At 40.6% G+C, this 21,553-nt stretch overlaps 1 protein-coding gene across 15 annotated transcripts in view; it reads left to right on the forward strand.

The window, feature by feature from the left end:
• Positions 1–21,553, forward strand: part of LOC128760226 (receptor-type tyrosine-protein phosphatase T-like) — a 204,070-nt gene that overhangs the window by 174,855 nt on the left and 7,662 nt on the right. For 10 of the 15 annotated variants that reach the window (XM_053867382.1, XM_053867386.1, XM_053867387.1 and 7 more), the window contains 11 exons: positions 322–409; positions 9,378–9,463; positions 11,879–11,915; positions 12,171–12,268; positions 13,388–13,504; positions 16,710–16,864; positions 18,992–19,127; positions 20,611–20,760; positions 20,929–21,102; positions 21,185–21,316; positions 21,399–21,524. In XM_053867382.1, coding sequence (XP_053723357.1) covers positions 322–409; positions 9,378–9,463; positions 11,879–11,915; positions 12,171–12,268; positions 13,388–13,504; positions 16,710–16,864; positions 18,992–19,127; positions 20,611–20,760; positions 20,929–21,102; positions 21,185–21,316; positions 21,399–21,524 — 1,299 coding nt within the window. The remainder of the gene's footprint in view (positions 1–321; positions 410–9,377; positions 9,464–11,878; positions 11,916–12,170; positions 12,269–13,387; positions 13,505–16,709; positions 16,865–18,991; positions 19,128–20,610; positions 20,761–20,928; positions 21,103–21,184; positions 21,317–21,398; positions 21,525–21,553) is intronic. The other 5 variants (XM_053867383.1, XM_053867395.1, XM_053867397.1 and 2 more) reach the window with 2 other exon arrangements.

Raw genomic sequence — 21,553 nt, forward strand, 5'->3', positions numbered from 1 at the left:
CTAATAATGAGGTTTTGAGCTTCCTTTGCAGACATAAAATGGTGAAAAAAAAAGTTAGGCCAAAAAATGTTCTGAATATTCAATATTCATGAATAACGTGAATCAGTGAATGATTAATGAGTGTTCTTTTCAGGAGGTTTTGTTGTAGACCTTGACTGATTTGTTTGCCTACGTGTATCAAATGTTATGAAGAAAAAAAAATTGCTTTGCTCAACACATGTTTTCTGCGTTTTAAATATTCATGCTCCTGTCCTATGTACGTGCATCTTTCTGTGTGCTTGTGGCATGTGGCAGTATTTATATGCATACATGTGTGTCCAGGCTCTGGCGGAGGGACAGACTTCACCTTGGGAAACAGCCAAAAAGGACGAGAACCGCAACAAGAATCGCTATGGAAACATCATTGCTTGTGAGTAGAATCTAATATCAGGACCGCTGTTATTGGTTGAATGGTTTGGTGTCTCCCATTTATAGTTCTTGGTTTATCCTCAGAGCTCACTTGCTCATCTAATGGATCTTCTTCATAGCTTTCAGTTCAAGGCTATTTTTCTTTAAATGATTGTTTCTGTTATTTTTTTTTTTTTGTATTTTAGTACCATTTTCACCGCCATGCTGTCCGCCTATGATGAGTCACCTGCTGACTTTTGCCAGCTGTTGCTGTTTGATTGTCAAGCTGGCAAGACATGACTCCTGTGAATTTAATGTCAGTCCAGGGCTGTCATTAATGACCTGACATCAGAGTCAGAATACGAATCAGAATCAACTTTATTGCTATGGCCAATGGGGATCCCACCAACTAGGAAAGTGTTTTTTAGATCAAACCACATTTCGCAGCATTAGCTGCTGCTAATAACGTGGAATGAAGATTGTGGCGCTGCTCTACAATCAGATCAGTGGGTATTTTTGTTAGGATTTTTGTAGTACATTGACTGTGCACTGACCACTTCAGCACGATAATCCCATGACTATAAATGAAGGTGGAAGTCAGGGCGGGCGCAGAGGATCATTTTCGGATCACAGGTAACCAAGTTATATCTGTGCTTGGACACTAGAATGTTCGAAAGAATCCTGTTAAATAGATTCTATCTGTGGCATTTTCACTCAGCTCCCAACAATCTCTGCTTTATTGCGACTCTCTGTCTTGGAGTCTTGAAGGTATGAGTTTTATAGCCTGATCCGCACGTCCATTTCTAATTATTGAGGTTCAGATGTCGAGACAAAAACGCACCACCAACCTGAAGGCTTCTAAATGAAACATTGCTGTGAGATGAATAGCCTGTCAGGCACTTTGTAGCCAACAGGAATTATGATGAATTCACTATTAGTAAAAACACTTAATTACTAGTGCCACATAATGGAAACTGTCTGAATGGGCTGCGGTGATCACAGAGACAGATTTTCCTGAGAAAGTGTTTCATAACTTCCCTCAGGGGAGCCAGTGAATTCTGTTATTGGAACAAGAGGATTGGGTTCTCATGCTGATCTAGCTGTTAGAGCAGAGGGAATTCAAGTCATTTCAGACAGACATTCAGACTGTTTGCACTTATTGTTGCCACGTGCATTTGTGTAATGTCTTAAGTTCAATTTGAGTTTGACTTTGAAAGCTACATGTTAACTTTATGCAGTAATAATTTTTGATGACCATCATGTGGCTTTAGAATGTGTTTGGTCAGTGGCTTGTGATTTTATGATTGAGGTTGTTAAATGCCTAATGAGAGTAGTTAGACTCGGTTGATTGCACTTTTTTGTGTCACATGGTGAAAAGACGATGCCTTTTATTAGCAGCTTTTGAACACCCGCTAATCAAAGAGCACATTTCTGTCAAGTGGTCATTTCGGGCTGCACCCATTCACAGTGGACAACATCACTCCGAACAATAGTCTGTTGCTGTTAGTTGGAAAAAGTGAATCAAGCGCCTGAGGGAAGAAATCACATGGACTGGGAGGACTCTGGAGAGGATCATGAAGTCCATTCATATGCTACTGGTTATTCCTGGGCAGTGGAATACAGGAGCTGAGCACAACTACTTGGAGTGAGTGGCAGTGGACGCTAGTGCTTGGCTGAATAATCGTGTACGTTTGCTGAATGAGCGCTCCTCCCTAACCACTAGAGGCTGCAGTGTTTTCAATCGACTTGATGACGGTCAAGGTGGCCTCAGAAAGTTCAAATTATAGTGTTTGCCTTCTGTTGTTGCAGCAGTGCGTGGTCATAGAATGTCTGCTACTAAGATTGAGTAAAATAATTCAACTCATCTGCAAGTTCATATTTGGGAACTTTAGCTTTCCTTTGTTACTTCTCTTTGTAATATTTAAATTGAATTTGCTTTGGTGTTTGTTTAATGTCAATCTCTTTGAATGCATGTTGTTTATAGAGCTGTTGTTACAGATGCTTTGAAAACGGAATATTAATATTCTTTAAACAAAAAACAGAAGAATCCATATCTCCAATGTCGGAAGAAATAAAATAAACTGGGATCATTTTACTTTTTGCCAACTCACCCAACCATACCCAGGACTGGTCATTAGTTTGTCTGGTTTGTTAATGGAAAGTCGCTCAAGCAGAAGAGAACATAAACCATGACCAATGATTGGACTCACATCTGCAACATTCTTGCTATTAGGTCCAAGCTGACAATGCAGCTTGCTGTGATTCAAGAAACAGAGCACAGACACACACGGCTCACATAACATGCACATCCGTGCACATGAAGACTTTATTGGTTCCTTAGAAGGCTATAAACGTCAAGAAAAAAATGGCTGTAAGATGAATAGATTCAAGGGCAGTACAGAAAATGTGGGTGGTACTCTAGTTTGAATCAAGCTGACATTGAAGTCACAGTGGAGTGGCCAAGGACAGAATGCAAGGGCACACGCATGACCTCTTACACCATCGTCATTGTTGCTACCCAGCGAGGAAACCAGCCGCATAATGTCATGCAAACACTTATCCACACATTTCCATCTCCACTCTCGCCTGGACTGAGTCTAGAAAACACTGATTTGAGTTGAAGTGTGAACACACTCTTCCTCCGGCTATCTGCCAAAGACAAACAGTTGATGCCATGTTTGAAATCCCTTCAGCACACTGAATAAATGTTAATCTAACAGCCTCCTGTCCTCTCTCCTCACTGTGCCTTCTCATCCTTGTTGCAATTCCGCTCTCAACTTCCTTCATCTTTGCTTCTGCTTTGCTTAAGTGGGAGTTGTGAAGTGGTTTGTTCATTCTTCCTTCGGTGAAAAATGAAGATGACAGTTTGCGTTGATGACATTGATGAAAAATGTTCCTGCAAAGTGTGGCCTCTGGGCCACATGTGGTCCCAGAAAATCCGTAAGCTAACTGGCAATTTTATTTCTGACTTTACTGCTATTTCATTACTAGTTATACCTTAAATTAGGCTGACAATAACTGCTTTTATTTATGCTTGTATGTCTTGTCCTAAAAAATTTGGTTGTAAGAAAATTGAAGGAATATTTTGAAGTTTAGTGCATTCAAGTTTTATTTTCGCGTTCCTTTACGACTTATGGTGTAACTTTTGAAGACAAAAAATCAAACTGTGAAACTAATACGCGTTGCTATATTTATTTAGATCTTTGCGCTTCAGTATATATGTATTTTGTTTTGTTTTATTTAGTATTTTTCGCATCCCATTACATTAAGACCAACATCATCCTTCCTTTCTGTCAGGTGAGCAATGAATTCCCAAATTTATACCGCTGCTGAATCCCACACGTCTGAGTGAGTGTCCCTGTCTTGGGTACAGTGTGAACCCTCTCATGTGACCTGGTTAAGCTTCCTCAACAGCAGGATTCACAGCAGCATGTGATTTCACTCACTAGATTCTTAAAATGTTTATTTGCACTTCATTTCTCTGCTGGCACTACCATGTGGCAAGCTGTCAACATTGAGGAAAAGGCTGAGATGCGAAAAGCAAACTTTAAAAACCTCCCTGGTCTTCTTTCCTCTTCTGTGTGACTGAATGTATCTCAGCTGGTTTCTTCTGAGAGTTTACAGTTGGAGGTGAAACACAGTCCTTCCCTCATTACTGCCGTCTCGTAGTTTCCTCTTCCCCTCCCCTTTTTCCCTTTCCCTCTATCTCTCAGCTGATAAAACAGCTCTCACATATGGTCATTTATTATTCAACAGAAGCCTTCAAAATGGCCAGATTTATTGGCAAACATTTACATACAGTATCTGTGTGTGTTGGCGAGCCTATGCATGTGTGAGTAAATATGGATGATTTTTTATGCATTTGTTAGAATGTTTTATCTTGCTCATCTTCCTCAACCAGAAACCGTCAGTAATGTGTTTATAAACTGTAATGCATTTTTCTGTCACTTTCCTTTCATGGTTTGACATGGACTTTTTCAATTTACCAGGTGTTGCTCTGTAAGAGGCAGTCTATCAAAGATATATATATATATATATATATATATATATATATATATATATATATATATATATATATATATATATATATATATATAGCCGCACAGTTTCATTTTTATGTTGCATTTCTCCAATTCATTTGATAAGAAAATGAGGCTCAAGAGCATGTTCATCTTGTCCGTTGCCCCCCTCTTTTCTAACCTGCCGACTGCGTGGTTCTGCATGCTCCATCCATTCGTGACCTGTAACTGTCAATCAAAGAGAGAGTTAAGAACAAGATCCTGCCTCAGGTGTATTCAAATATTGAGTGTAGACCAAAGTGTTGGTGCGGTGCACTGAAGAAGGTTCTCTAGGAATAGAGCAAATCTCTGTCTATTTGAAGGGAAGCCAACTGACTAGACAACTATAAGGACAAGTCTAGAGATGACTCTTGTTTGACGTTGTCAGTTTCTTGGCGTCCCTCCGGAAGTTGCCATCTGTGTATAGCCACAGAATAGCCAGTTCAGAAGAGGGAGGAAAAGACTTGCCATCACCAATTGATTATCTCTGTGTGTTATTTGCTTTATGTGAAGCAGACTTTTACCTGACAAACCTTTCTGCGTCTGATCCCACATGAATCTCAGCATCCATTGATTGTTGTTTGGGTTTGACTTCTGCCCCATGAAATAGTAAGGAGGTCAAAGCTAATCGCTAGCTTGGTGTATTTTTGTCAATATTTTTGTACTCAGATAGTTGAAAAGACATGCATGCTGTTTTTTTTAAAAAACAAAAGCAATTTCCTAATTTCCTTTCTTGATTCCGCGGTTTCCTCTGGCACAAGTGAGCATGCCTCGCTGAAATCTAAATATGCAACATGTCATGCTGATGAAAGCCTCTTTGTTTGTGTGTGTCGCTCCACGCGTGTCGTCCTGTCCTAGCATCTCTGCCTTTGATTGCCAAACACTCCTGCCGAGCCAGAATGCCAACACCTCCTCTGAAGTGTGTTTGACCAAACAACTATCAACAAATATTATCACCTGTTGCACAGTCACCCACGCCCAGATAAGCATCTCGCACGCTCACATTTATAGTATACATGTATAAACACTTGCCTCTCTCTTGTGGATTCGGTTTGTTTTGAATGTTTGCAAAAGCAGGGGAAAACACTGAAGTTCTGAACGCAGCTTCAAAGTGACGGCGGCAGGATATGGCTAACTAGCATGTCGTAGCAGTCGTGGCCGACAGCATTGAGCCATGTGACTACGTTTGAGACGCTGATCACTGTTGAATCTATTTCAATTCCCTGAGGAACTTGGGATCCTCTCGACCCTTGGGAACCTCTTTCGGACACAATCCTTAGACCCCACTTCCTTCAGCCACAGCTAGCGGTGTGGATCATAAGTTCATATTTCAGATCCTTTTAGTTTCCAGCCGAGCTCAATTGACTAATTCACGTCTCCTGATCCCTAATGAGCAGCTGTCTGCTTCACACCACCGCAGATTACACACTTTTCTCCTCTGTTGGTGCAGAAGCTGCTGAAAATGGAGCCAGGCGGTCACTGGACTGAAGCGAAGATGTTCCTTGGACAATGAGAAAGCGGGTACTAATAAGGGAGAAGAGTGTGGGGAGGAAGAGTAATTTGCTGTTAGAGGCGCTAACAGGATGAATTCCTCTGGACTACAAGCTCATTATCAGCTGAAGTGTTTCAGCGGTTAAAAAGGAATGATCTGTCTTTACTCTGGTTGTTTTTCTTTCATTTTTATCATGAGTACAAATATTGTTCTTTTCTTTTTCACTGTGTTTTTGCAAAATATGATGATTCAAGTGAACTTTTTTGACTCTACAATTGTTGTTGGAAATGTTGACATTATCTGGAAAGGCCTGCTAGCTCACGTATGAATATCAGTTGAGACACTTCAATTTACATTTGTGTTGACTTAATAGTAATTAATAGTTATTATTATTACTTTTTAACGGTATGAGCTTCCATGATTTTTTGTTCCGACTGTCTGATTGATTTATTGACTATGTCCTCTGGTAAAAACACCCCCCAGTTCAATCGGATGAATGTGTAGTATTTCAAGGGATAGCACTATTATATGATTCCCTCTCTATTTTCCCTTATTTATTTTCTTATCATTAAATGCTAACAGATACTTACACACCTAAGGACACATATTTTGAAGTTACTTTTAATAAAATGTTATGACTCCTCACTCTCAGGAAATGTAATGGCCCACCTTTGTCCTATTTCTTACCGATAGTAGTTTTGGGAGGAACCCTGCGTGCAGGCATACAGGACATATATGTGCTTGCTGGCACTCAATCTCGCATGCTATTAAATTCTCTAATGCCTTGAGCCTCTCTGTCGCTAGAGTGCACACCATGAGTGATTTGAGCTCTGCAGGGAGTTAACTGATTAAGTATATCTGTGACAGACACAATCCCTGCTTAGTGGCGACTGAAAAGGAGGCAAGGAGAGCAGCGGGTGGAGACGGGGGGTGGTTTGAAAGACTGACATGTCTTGATCAGCACTTTCTTCCTGCTTCTGCGAGCGTTTTTTTGTTTCCCTCTAAACTGAAACTTTGCCCGTGGAACAACTCGTCCCTTCCTTTAAGCAGTACTTGTGGCTGTAACTTAGTGAACATGAGGCATCCATTCCCTTCTATGTGTTAACACCTCACTGATTTGGTTCGAGAGTGTAAGTGGCTTTTAACGCTGGTGGCTAGGAAAAGCAGTCCTTGTTTACTGCTGGTCATAGACAACAGAACCAAAGAGGAGGATGACGAGGGAAGAGCTAGAGAATGAAACATTTGCTTTTGCATGGAATGAGAGGGTTAGGCAAGGTCATAGAAATGTTCCTTCTTTACATGCAAATATCTACTGTTGCATTCATCTCACAATTCCATGACATTTCTTAAATGAGATGTGAATGGTCCTGTGTCACTTGTCCACCAATTTCTACTCAAACAGATAAGCATCTGTTGAAGTCAGAATGCAAGTCATTGTTTTATACTCTTAAATCAAGATGCTAGTTATGCTAGTTAAAAGTTGAGAAGCTCAGAAGTAAAAAAAACAACAACAGTATTTTCTCTTATTCTTGCCCTTCATGAAACCAAGGAAGGACAACATTTAGGTGAGGAAAGGCTGGAAAATGTGTGACTAGAAAATAAAAGACCGCAGGGAAAAGAGGGCTGCAGAGGCTACAAGGTTACGATGAAATGAGTCTCGATGGCGAAGTGGAGCTCATTAATGAGTAATGGCATTATGACTCTTAAACCTCGGACACTGCAGGCCGAAGCAACTCGGTTGTTATTCGGGACCAGCTGATGAAGACGAGGTGCTGCTTTGTGACTTTATATTCACGTCAAGAACTCAAGAAAAAGTGATACGTGATAAGTGTGTTACATCCTACACATTTAGCGTTGAGGGCTGATATAGACTGTGCCACTTGTTCACGGCTCAAGTGAAGGTTGGTGGCTAGCACGTGTCCTCAATTCTTACTTCAATTTCAATCATTGTGAAAACCTGAATGCTTGAGTTTCACCAGAAGCTTGTTGAATCCTGAGACATTTTTGACTTGATTGATGACGTCAACAAAACACACAATGAGTCAAAACATCAACATTTTTTAATACATACTTTTCCAATGGAAACATTAGTTGAAAATTACAGGGAACCTCTCAAGTTCCTGGCACAAACCGGCTCAACCATTATTTTTTTGAGCGACAGCGTATAATGACAACAGGTGATTTTGTTTTCTGTAACCTAGCAACTGCTGGTTATTCCTGCTGTTACAAGAACACTTGTTCTTTTCACTTCCACTTGCCTTCTTGTCTCAGCGCTGCTCCACATGGACAAAATATATTCAGTAAAAAACAAGGTCTTTGAAGGCTGATGTGAATTCATAATTTTAGAATGATCTAATTTCTCAGTCATGTTTTCTTTTTCTCATTATCATTTTCTGTCAAAATGCAGCGCAATGTACAAGACTAATGGTACACTGTACATCGATGGTTAATGCCCTCAGATCAATAGAGCTGGCCATCGATTATCTAATTCTGGACCTTCTATTTCTGAGCTCTAATTTGCAAATCTGAGTGAGCCACGACAAACTGGCTGCAAGACCGGTGCCATCAGATTTCAATCTGGCTCATCACCTCGTTCACAACTTCTGCTTCCTTCCATTTCTTGTTAAGAATCCAACCCAGCAGGGTTTAATCCATCAGCCTTCTGCTCTACCGCTTTGGTATCTCACCACTTTTCCCCCCTCCCCCCTTGTAGACCCCTCTGCCGTCTTTGACTGTATTTTATTCGTCTCTTCCTCTTTATTACCCCATGTGGCCCGGCTGCTTTCTGACAGCAGTAATTACACCGGCCGAGTGTCAGAAGCTGTCATAACAGGCGGGCGACTGGTGTGAAGATGGAGGGGGAGAAGGGCCATTCCTCCACAAGTCCGCCCAGGAAGGAGGCTTTCTAATTGGGCTGAGGAGGCAGGAGGCTTGCAAACAGAGCAGATCTGGAGAGGCCACGAGTTTTAGAGGAATGTGTGGACATGTGCTTCCCACCAGATCAGGCATGGACAGCATGTGGCTGACCTTGTCCAATAATGTAATATTTAAGAATGCCAGTGTCTTTTTTTACACCTCAATATATCCATCAATAGATATTATTTTAACTGTGTCTTGTACAACGGTTAATACCTAAAGGTTTTGTTCATTCTCTCTTGTGAAGTTTTCATTCTGTGTTTGTCACATCCACGAGTATGTGTTACTGTGGCTTAAGCCTTGAAGAATAAATGGCAGAAACCAAACCAGAATATTTATCATAACTAGTTGCCTGGGTTATCTAACCCACAAGTGCATGCAGATGCATGCGATATCTGTCCCTATTAAAAAAAAAAAAAAAAAAAAAAAACCTTCGGAACAGTCTTGAACTCCTCACCGAGTCAGCTAACTGTTCCGATCTGTGGGTAAATGTAACTTTAGGCTTGTTGTATTTTTGCTATCTGACCCCACAGACGATCACACCAGAGTTCGACTGCAGCTGCTGGATGGGGATCCACACTCCGACTACATCAACGCCAACTACATTGACGTAAGTTAACACCTCTGTGGAACCTACTAACAATGAGGAGCTCTTGATGAAAGTTGTGACTTTTAACATGAATTTACAGATCTGACTTTTTGGTAATTACACAATAGACTAGTGACTCAAGACCAAGTCCAGAGCATACAGAGACAAAGTCTGAAATCAAGACTTTAGGACCCAATGTTGAGACCAAGACTAACAATGGACGAGTTTATGACCAAGAACAAGGCCTTTAAAATGCATCTCGAGAGCAGCGTTAAGACTGAGACCAGTCTTGAGTACTTGGTCTTGGACCCATCATATCTTGGTTTTGATCTTGTTCTCTGTATGCTCAGGTCTCGGTCTTATCTATTTATTTATTGATAAAAAATGGACATAAACAATGCTGTTGTGCTAAACTTTTTAATTCATGATAAAACATAATTTCTCCATCATTAATGTAATTGTCCTTTGTGCAAATTAAACAATAACTTGCTTAAAAAGAGAATTGCTTAGTGTTTTCCTTATTTTATTTTTTTTAATTACTTCACTGTGACACTTTGGCATTGAACAAATAAAAGTAAAAACTATTTTAATTCTTAGCTGTGGTAAAATTTTTAGTTAAATTATAAAATAAAACTAAATAAAAACAAAATAACACTGAATTCATGGCAAAATGATAACATTCCCATCCAGAATCAATAGAATTTAGGAATAATCTTTGTCTTTCTTCAACTGATTAATTCTCTTCAAGGAATCACACAGGTCAACAGTCTATCCCAGCTGCATGGGGTAAGAGGCAGGGGACACCCAGGGCTGCTCACCTGTCCATCACAGGGCCGATAGATAGAGAGGCAACCTCGTACACTTACTATTCATTTTCTGTCATCAGTTTCCCACTGGATCCTTTGGCACTTATGGAGGAAACTAGAGCAAGCAGAGGAATCGAGCTCACTCTAAACTCTGCTACAGGATCGAATGGACCTTCTAAAAACAAGCTGAAATTTCAATACATGTATTATTTATCTAGGAAGGCCACAATAAAAATGACAGTGGGAACTATTAATCACTTGAATTTAGTAGGAGTTTCACTCTCTAAATCTTTTCCTTTTCTAAATCCAAGCATCCTCTCTCGTTCACCCATGTCCTCCTCCTCTCCTCTGTGTGCTTCATTCATCGGCTGCTCCTCTTATCAACCTTCCACCGGGCTCATTTCATATCTGCCTCTGTGTATTTCCAAATGCCTCACTTCAGTCTCCAGGGGCCTCTTTAGACTTAACACTGAAAAGAAAGAAGGACAAATTAGGGAATTTGAATTGTGACTATCTCTCTGCGATGGAATCCATTCCTTTAGCACGCTTTTAAAGAAAGTATGAAAGTGATGAACGCTTTCATCTCAACAAGGTTATCGGTCTCTGAGGGAGGCAGTGTGCAGGGACGAACGTTTATGATGAGGACTTTCATTTGTCCTGCAGACCTGCTATTTTAGCTCGAGCATAAAAGTAATGGCCTGAAGAAGTAGTGGAGACAAATAAGTCGTTATTCAAGGGTAGCGAGTGCTTATGAAGTAACAGTATGTCAAGTAAGATGAGATGAAAAATGATGGAGGGGCCCAGATGAGTCGTAACACTGGTGGCTTTTGTTGTTCCTTTTGTAGTACTAGCCATAGTGCTTTAGTACATGTTGCTGTAGTAACTCTTGAACGCAGCAGTCGTGGTATGGAGTAAACTCTTTTAGCAGTATTAGTTCCACTAGTATTTGTAGAAATTGTTTGTGTTGTAGTACTAGTATTTAAGCTTTAGTTGGATTAAGTATTAGTGGTAGTATTTGTTGGCGAATGAGAAGAAGCTGTTATGTTACTGTTTCTCGTAGTAGTATAAGTAGTTTCTATGAGTTATAACTGCTAAATTTAGTAGTAATTTGAGTAGTAGCACTAGTAGTGGTGGTGGTATTGCTGTAGTAGTCAAAGTATTGTTTTTGTAGCATTACTAGTAGTTTTCATTGCAATAGTTGCACCAGAGGTGCAGGTAGTCGTGAGGCTTGGGTTAGGGTTAGGGTTAGGCTTGGTAGTAGTAACAGCAGTAGTAGTTATGGTTATTGTTGTATTTGAGTCACAATAGCAGTAGAAGCATCCGTATTTATGCTACAATTATTTGTTATAGTTGGAGTAGTAGTTGTGGCACAATTTTCTGCTCAATATAGTACTGTTACAAGCTGGAAAAGGACTTGTCGTAGTTAGTAGTAGTCGTTACTGTTGTCAATCTATGTAGTTCTAGCCATATTTTCTTGATGTATAAGTAGTAGATGAGACCGAGGCATATTATGGTGCTTGTAGGCATAACAGGCATAAAAGGTGTTGAGGTGAAAATAAATGCGCAGTAGAGCAGTCTACGTCTTGAGAATAAACGTGTCGTAATTTGCGTTCCTTTCTGTCTCTCTCAGGGATACCACAGACCCAGACATTACATCGCCACTCAAGGTAAGAACTGGGACTGTGTGCATGTGTGTCTGCTCACACCTGAGCGATATCCTCACTTCCCTCTAAATCTAAAAAAAACCTTATAAAAAAGCCAATGACAAATTTAAGACCCCATTACCTCAAGCCCATGAACCTGCTGTATGAGATTGATAGTGTGAGAGAGTGTGTGTGTGTGTGTGTGTGTGTCCTTAAAATATGTGCGATCAAGTAAATCTGAGTGGTCACAGCTGATGAATATGTGTGTGTGTCTGTCAGGGCCCATGCAGGAGACGGTGAGGGATTTCTGGAGGATGGTCTGGCAGGAGAACTCCGCCTCTATCGTCATGGTGACCAACTTGGTTGAGGTGGGCAGGGTGAGTTTTCTTGTGACAAGAGTGAAAACGTTTTACAGGCACAAACTGGCTGAAAGTTGGAGAACTAATTTTAAAATAGATATCTTGTGGAGGCTGTGGTATTAAGTATAACTCATTACACAAGACAAAATAGTCTCATTTTAATTAAAAAATTAAAATAAACTATTTGCTTTTTAACAGGCAAACTCATGGAGGTGCACAAAACTCCCACAGTTGAGCAGCAAATGACATCCAAAAACACATAGCACCAACAAGTGGCGTGGGATGGTTCATCAAACAAACAAGCATAGAATGGCTGCATGAGCATTTTGACACACTGTTCTAGTTGGATCTTAGTGTGACTTTGAAGTGCCTTATGTTAACATAAGTCAGTTAAGAAGTGTTTGTGTTTGTTCATCATTCATGTTTAAAACCAATCAAGATTCAAATAAGCTCCCTGAGTCAATTTAAAGATGACATTTTACGGAAGGAAGGAAGTGTAGCTACCTTTACTTTTCTTTTACTGGTAACACTCCTGGCTAGTTTCACATGGTTGTCATGGCAGCAGTTAAAATTGAGTTTAACTTGGCACATTGTATTTACATTTGGAATGCAGCTAGCTGTTCATTTTTACATTTAATTTATTTATACAGTAGTGTGCTACTTTTATTTTACTGATATTGCGGAGATTGGTGGTTATGCCGCAGTTTTTGTTGTGATTTATTATTTTTGTTCTTTTTTTTCTCAAAAATGTGGGATTGATACTTATTTATTGATTAATTTAGCTGACAGTGTAGCCTATGCAATATTTAAAACTGATCCCTTGTCATAGCACCTAAACATGTTGCATTATTTTTATTATTATTTTATTTTATCCTCATTATGGTGAAGCAAAATCAATTTTATCCTTGAAATTAACCCACCATCACTTACATTTTTTTATTCATGCAAATAAAAATAAAATGTCACAGAAGTAGGCAAAATAAGTCATAGAAGTTTCAGAGTTCCATTCACTGTTCCATTGTATTTAGACTTCTATTTTTTCTAAATCTTGTTGTTTCGAATTCCTAAATGAAAAACAATTTTAACAAGTTTTAAACAAGTTTAAACTACAACAATAAAGTACATTTTCTGTTTTAGGTGAAGTGTGTGCGGTACTGGCCCGATGAGACGGAAGTGTATGGAGACATCAAGGTGACGCTGATTGAAACAGAACCACTGGCCGAATACGTCATTCGGACCTTCACAGTGCAGAAGGTGAAGAACTTTTCTTTCCTCAGCCAGAATGGATGAAGCACTGAGCAAAGGAAGTGAGGCAGCGGCCCCAGTATTTACACAAGCAAGTCGGCCTCAAATGAGTGTTGTGTCGACTATTTCCCATGTGACCCCCAACATGACACGAATCCTGGATCCCTTGGCCTTTTGTCTGTTATCAATCCCGCTCATGAACAACTCAGAAACCTGGATTATCATCAGAGCCATTGTGCAAGCGAGGATTGCAAACAAGTGGCACTTGCTTGTGTCTTGCTGTTCAGAAAGCGGCTCAGTAACATAATTGATGTCCTTGTAATCAGGCGAGCCGGGATTCTGAGAGGAGAAAAGGCAAGGAAAAGTGTGAAAAGACGCCACCATTATTCTAAAGCCCCTCTCAGGCGAATTCAGCAGGGACACGCGACAACAGAAAGAGCCTCTCATCCAAATGTTTGATTCTATGCTTTTTTTGTTCATGTCGTCTGGGACTTTTTTCGCTCTCATGTAACAGTGTTCTCTTGTTTGTTTGCCTTCCTGACGTTACCTATTTATATTGCCAATATACATGATATGAACTTGTTCATGTAGCTTTTACTAACTCAGAGGCAAATGGCGCATAACTGCTAAAATCTAGCATGAAAAACAACGCCCTTTCCGCAGCAGGTTCCTACTGTAAGTTGTCAGATGTGGGGCTGATGGGCTTTTATTCCATCCCACTTTCCCTCCCTCCTCCTTCTCTCCACACTCTGTCACTTTTTTTCATTCACCTCTTTTCATTTTCCCTGCATTTGCCTCCATCTTCACTCGTGCCAAAGCAGCTTATAGAGTCGAGTCTTCAAGCCATCGCTGTCAGCTCGTTTAGCAAGCTATTAATCCTGAGCTCCTCAGAGTGTGTGTGTGCCGATGTGTACGTGCGGGTGTGCACACTGTGCTCTCAAATTCAAAAGGAAAGCTGGTCTTGAAAGGACTGTCACTTCACTGAATAGATTAATATTCACAAACACACACCCCAGACACAACAGCTGTAAAACCCGTGGCTCTGTGTTTGTATGCTTGATAAACTGGGAGGAAGACATTTTAAAGTGGGGGTTTTTTGACTGATGTGACCGGCCTGACCCGGTTTGAAATTCACTAGTGTGATGCCAGATATACATTTAATACATAAATATTAATTGTAGAATAATCAAAGACAAAATTATGACGAATTAGTGAAGAGCACAGGCCATATCGTTTTGACCATGCACGTGCACAAATAGACACCGAGTGGTACCACTGAAAACTTATTAGTAAGTAATATTAGCCCCACCCGCTAAATTTAAGAAGAAAAATGGATCTTGCTCATACATAAGCCGCAGTGGTCTATAAGCCGCGGGTGCAGTGGTCTGTGTGCGCCGTAGAAAGGTCAGTGGTACACCAGGCTTAAAAACGCAGGAACGAGGATCACTTCTAAACTAGTTTTGAAACCAGAGTCCAGCATGGAGACTCACTCATGAAACAAACTGGGCTTGTTCTGAATCATGAACTGCATGCAAACTTTATTTACAATAAAGTTCGGACACCACAGCTAGTCTTAGCTGCTGCTTCTCGTCTCCAGGAGATCAGCTCTGTGGGTGGAGCTGCGGACATGCAGACGAAAACACTGCATTTAGAGTGCTTTAAGGTCAATAAAACGCCTGTGATTTCATTGGTGTGATGTGATGAGGCTCAATATTTTGGCAGCATAGCGCTCTTAAGTCTGTAAAAATCCAAATATAAGCTACGTTGTTGTATAAACCACAGGGTTCAGACCATGAGAAAGTAACGGTTTATAGTCCGGAAATTACGATAGTTGATTTTTCATCAAGTAACAGAAATAAATTGGTAATTTTCAGAACTTTGCAAATCCAATTGAACGACAAATAAAAATAAGGAATGTTTTTTGCGACGGGTGCTGTTTCTTATCCCTTGGGCCTCCAAAACGTCTGTGCACGTTTCTGCTCTCGATGGTTGTCGCTCTTTCTCTTTCCCCATTTCCCTCCCTCACGTCCTCCCCAACATGGCAAACTGCTTCTTAGTATCAAGCTGATGTCTATCGATTCCCAGAAGTCATTTTTATCATCATGTGAGAGCAAATCAATCAGAAATTGAGTCAAACCTGCTTCTGTTTTCTCTGGGAAACAGTTTTTCCCTGTCCACCCATCAGCGATGAACTGAAAGACCCTTTTAGTCGTAGATACCCATTGAGTCCAGCTCCAATGCCGAGCCTGCCGACTAGAATCGTTCCTCCCAAGTTCCATTCCTGGTGGGTAGAGCACAGCCTGACGGTGCACCGCTCTCTATTTAAGCTCCATTTAGTTGAGGACCGTGAGAAGGAATCGATGAGTCTGAATTATTAAAGAAGCAACATTTGGTGTCATGGGGTGGCTGGAAGGTCGAGGAGGAGATGCCCCTTCTGCATTACAGCACTGTCAGAGAGGTTTCTATATCCTACGACAAGACCTGCAGCTGAATAAAGATATAAGTCGGAATCTATCATTGCTTTCAAGCAGGCATGCTACAGTCAGGGTCACCTGGAGGACTCTAAAACGTCTTTTCTGCCGTGCAAAGAAATGACATTCAAGTTGTTGAGTTTGATCAAATAAATCTACTGTGAAAGAAGAAACAGAGATGTTCTTACACGTAGATTTATTTGCGATATTGCATAATTTTTCTTCCTATATAAGGACAAATGCAACATTCCTCCTTTTAGTTTGGTTGTGGCTCTTTTATGGATGAGGAGATTTTCGCTCACTTTACATTTCATTTGGGCTATTTGGGAATTCCCTGTGGTTACAGAACACAATCACAGCTTCTCATATCCTTGTTGAAATAAACTCTGAGTGAATGTTAAATGTCCTTGCAAATGGAGGAGGCAGTGAATTATGGTGCTTCTTCCTGTCGAACCAGCTATCATGAGATTTGTGTCCTCAACTGGTCTTTTCTCTTGAAGCTATAATGACACTTTCCTCAAATTCTGTCTGTAAGTGGGGCCACCGTGCAGATATCCACCATTCCACAATTCATTTGTTGAAATCTGGCACCTGTAACATCACCCTCAAGAGTGTGGGTTGCAGACTAACCTGACCTAAACTAACTAACTAACGTAACCTAAAAAAGTCTCTTGTTTGACTTCAAATGACTGAATGTTAAGTGTTAAAATAGGTGTTTATGTTTTCCTCTGTGTGTTTCCCAGAAGGGTCACCATGAGATCAGGGAACTCCGTCAGTTCCACTTCACCAGCTGGCCGGATCATGGCGTTCCCTGCTACGCTACTGGACTGCTGGGATTCATACGGCAGGTCAAGTTCCTCAACCCGCCAGATGCAGGTCCCATTGTGGCTCACTGCAGGTCAGACTTTTTTGATGTTTTTGTCAGAGTTTGTATTTTTTTGTTGTTCCTAAAAAAAAAAATCCTAAAAAAACATTCAGCATATTAATTATCTGACATTTTAACATTGGACTTCATTATAGTGTATATAAGATGTTATGACTATTCAACGGAATTGTGGAGATTCAATGATACACTTAAATTTCATTATGATTTAAAATAGCATCAGTGACACGGTAGCATCCATTTAAATTAAATTAATTAAATTAATAATCATTCAATTAAGAATTAAAATTAATTATTAAATTAAATTAAAAGAAAGGGCAGAGAGTCCGCCGGAAGGGATCGAGGGACGGTGTCAGAAACACAAAAATGAGATGAGGGAAATGGACCCAAAATAAAAGACAAGCATGTAAGCAGGTAACAGGAAGTATGAGGACAAGGGGGCAGGAAAGTAATGGCAGTTGCTTCCAATTTTCGATGGCAACCTGACGTTATTTGCCGGTGTCATGTGGGTTGAACACACACGCACACACAAAGTGAGTTGAGCTGTATTCTGGACTCAACATTAATCACAGAGGTTGACAGGCAATCTGCTGAGGTGCTCCCTTCTATCTCTCCTTCTCTCCTCCTAACTCCCTCTCTGTTTCATCTCCTCCTCTTCCTCTCCGTCTCTGGAAGTGTCAGGAGGATTGCAGAGTGAGCGATGGCCTTCTCTCCTCCCTCTCGCCATCACTCTTTCCCTCGTCCTTGCAGTTCACCCTCCATCCTTACCTCTTTTTCCGCCTTGATCTCTCCCCTGTGACGACCACTTCTATCACTCCTAATCACCTTTTTCCTCTCTCTATTTCCCTCTCATGCCCCTCTGCTGCTTATTTAATCCGTCCATCTGTTCACACGGCCTGCCGGCTGCCCATTCCCGCTTCAAGCTATTCTGTTCCACATGTGTCGCTTTAGCACTTGACATTTAGTTTTAAACTCTCTGTGTCTTCACCCATGTGACATGTCTGTGGCCTAAAGTATTTTGAATTTTAAACTGAACTTGTTATCTTGTCACACTCAAAGTTCACCTGGCTCAGTGTGTTCCTCTGAGATGGCAGAAATAAGTAATTATTATAAGATGTTTCCCATTGTTAAAATAAGGATGTGAATTTAAAAATAATTCAAAAATGTTACTCTATTGAAACATTGCTCGAGTTAAAATGCCTCTTCATTATAGTTTCTCACCTGGTTTTTATTTTTTAAAAATAAAATTTTTGTCATATTATTTCCTTTAATCTTGAGATCGAATTTCAGATGTCTCATCATTCAACCTGGCTTTTTGTTTTGTTACCCTGAAGTTGATTTAATCCACATCTCACTTAAACTCATTATTTTGTCTTCAACTTAAGAATTCCACATTTTATCAGGACTGTTTATCTGACTTAGGATGAATGACTTCACGAAAAAGAACGTGGAAGACATTATAATTAATGCAAACGTATACCTCAATAAGCTCTACTCTGAGTGGCTCCTGGATGGCAACGCTTGATCCAAAGACAGAGATGATTTTTCCATAGCCTCATATGCAATGATTCTTGTTTTTTTGTCTATTGCTTTTTGATGCATGATGACTTGCTTCCCATTCATTCATTTTTTTTGACTGATTTCATTTTATTGACTGTATTGGTTTCTTTGTCATAGGCAGTTTTACCATCTGTCCTTGCAGGTGTTTCTTTATTTAATAAGCCAGTATGACTCCAAATTTTAACCCACTGCTTACTGTTTAAGAACATTTAGATTAGACTTAAGATGCCATTAATTGCAATAATAATAATAACAATAATAACAATAATAATAATAGTGGAAGAAAAAAATCTGTGTTCTGAGGGGTAATGGTTGAACGATGATTCATGACGATTCCGGTCACTGAAAAACATGGGAGAGATTGTTCTCGGTAATCTTGCTGTGGGTGGACAAGCATGAGCCGGTGAGATGTCCACCAACAGGGGTTGATTTAATAAAGAGAAACCATGTTATACACCTCAAAACGGTCTTCTAATATACTGTAAGTCTCAATTCTCCTTCATCTTATCATCAGGAGCTTGTGGTCAAATTGAAATGAATGCTTGGACAGTTGTTTCACATAAATGTCTGTGGTTTGTTCAGTGCTGGTGCAGGAAGGACGGGGTGCTTCATTGCTGTGGACATCATGCTGGACATGGCAGAGAACGAAGGCGTAGTCGATATATTCAACTGCATCCGGGAGCTCAGATCACAACGAGTCAACATGGTCCAGACAGAGGTATGTAAAAACAAACACACTCAGTCTCACCTGTATCTCAGTCCTTGTGGGGACTTCTCATTTCTGTAATGCTTTCCCCAATCTGACCATCCTAAACAAGTGGCTAGTGGCCGGACTCTTAACTAAAATAATGGGTCGGATGTATAATGTATAATACATACATTGACATAACCCTATCCCCAGCATCTCCCTCTAAACCTAACCATCTAAAACAAATGGCTAAACTTAACCTTTACTCTTAACCAAACTAAAACCTAATTATAATAACCGAGCAATTTTGTAATTTTTTAACCCTCAAATGAGGGCTTGACAAAGTGTCAATGTCCTCACTCTGTTGATTGAAAACTCACAATGATAGAAGAACACACACACGCACACTAACACAAAGATGATTAACTAAATCTGTAGATCTGTAGGTCAAGCGTAGCTACATGCAGACGTTTATACCTAACTCTAGGGACAAATTGAAATGAAGTGAGTTTGTTTAGAAATGATGTCTCTGTGCTAAGCAGTCTGATGTCCCTAAAAAATAATGCTGCGGTCATCCGGATGCCAGACCAGAGACTTATCTAAGCAAAAAAGAAAAAAAACAAAACATTCAAATAGATAGAGTCTGCTGCAGTGTTTGTGGTTGAGCATCATGAAACACCTGAAACACAATTAATGATTTTGTAAGCCAGGACAGACCAGATGGGATAATGAAGCATGTGGTCTGAACACGACAACATTAAAATACAACCGCTCGAGGCAGCGGCAAGCTCTCTATAAGGACTGTTTCAGCTGAAGAACTGCCCTCTAAATTCTGCTTGAGTCAATATACTCATGAAAAGAAGCAGCACATCACTTAAAAGTAAAAACTTTCTTTTTGAAGAATGATGCGGCAAATGCTGGTGCCAAGGTTGGCTAATGTTTCGGAAATGTAAACAGTACAGAGGATTTCGTCTTTTGAGCTTATGTGTAACTGGATAAACCTGTGCATGAGGAGACACATCTGGGTCTGGATGGTAACTCTGATTTACAGCCATGCTTGTGGCATGCAGATAGTTTAACTCATGAAAATGCCCCTGTTGTGAGTATGACACCTAAATTGCTGGAAACAAATGAAAGCCTTTAAGAGTGTGTTCCATTGTGCAGGCGCTTTTTAGTCAGTTAATTATTCACTGTGAAATAAAAATTATTGCTTTCCTTTTATTCCTACGCTTTGCTCAAAATCAGCGCTGCGTGTTTTCACTCTTCAGTGACGACTGTACAAACATTCCTTCATCACTCATTGTTCTAGTCCCAGTGTGGTGAAAGATGCTTGTAGCTATTGGCTCAAGCTAGCAACTCGAGCTCATATGGCGCACACACAAACGCACACACCCACGAGCAAACAATGGATTCATGACAAGAACCTGAGGAAGTGCCACAAGTTCCTCGGTCGTCGCACAACTCTGTCTATCTTCGTAGCTCTGATTCAGTCTTTGATGACTTTGTGTTGCAGGAGCAGTACGTGTTCGTGCACGACGCCATCCTGGAGGCGTGCTTATGCGGGAACACTGCCATCCCAGTGTGCGAGTTCAGAGCCGTTTACTACAACATCAGTCGGCTGGATCCACAGACCAACTCCAGCCAGATCAAGGACGAATTCCAGGTGAATGCAGGGAAAACACCTTTCTTTTTAGTCACAAGAATAACTTCAGGTCGAAAATATTGAATGATGTTTGAGTGAAGGAAAAAAGTGTATTTATTCTCAGAACATTTTTAGCCAATAAACACATTTTACTTCATCATTTAACTTTTACACTCTCGGCCTGTCCAGACCCTAAACATAGTGACCCCTAGAGTGCGCCCAGAGGACTGCAGTGTCGGGTTGCTTCCCAGAAACCACGACAAGAACCGCAGCATGGATGTTCTGTCAGCAGACAGGTGTTTGCCGTTCCTCATATCCGTGGACGGCGAGAGTTCCAATTACATCAACGCTGCATTAATGGATGTGAGTGTGCATGATGATATTATAGGATGCCGCTAGCTAGCCATTCCACCTGTTTCTTAATCTCTAACTTTACACACTGAAGAGTCACAAACAGCCTGCAGCCTTCATCGTTACCCAGCATCCTTTGCCGAACACAATGGGTGACTTCTGGAGGCTCGTGTTCGACTATAACTGCTCGTCCATCGTGATGCTCAATGAAATGGACGCAGCGCAGGTACTGGTGGAATGCTAAAATGCTAAACATTTTGTGTCTTTGAAGTATTTTTGAAGTGACTTTGTGTGCCTGTGGTCTTCAGTTGTGTATGCAGTACTGGCCTGAGAAAAGCTCCTGTTGCTATGGACCCATTCAAGTGGAGTTTATCTCAGCGGACATTGATGAAGACATCATTAACCGGATCTTCAGGATCTGCAACATGGCTCGGGTAATGACTCAATGCTTCCCTCCAGTTAT

The sequence above is a fragment of the Synchiropus splendidus genome, chromosome 6 (genome assembly GCF_027744825.2).
Source record: "Synchiropus splendidus isolate RoL2022-P1 chromosome 6, RoL_Sspl_1.0, whole genome shotgun sequence".
Classification (NCBI taxonomy): domain Eukaryota; kingdom Metazoa; phylum Chordata; class Actinopteri; order Syngnathiformes; family Callionymidae; genus Synchiropus; species Synchiropus splendidus.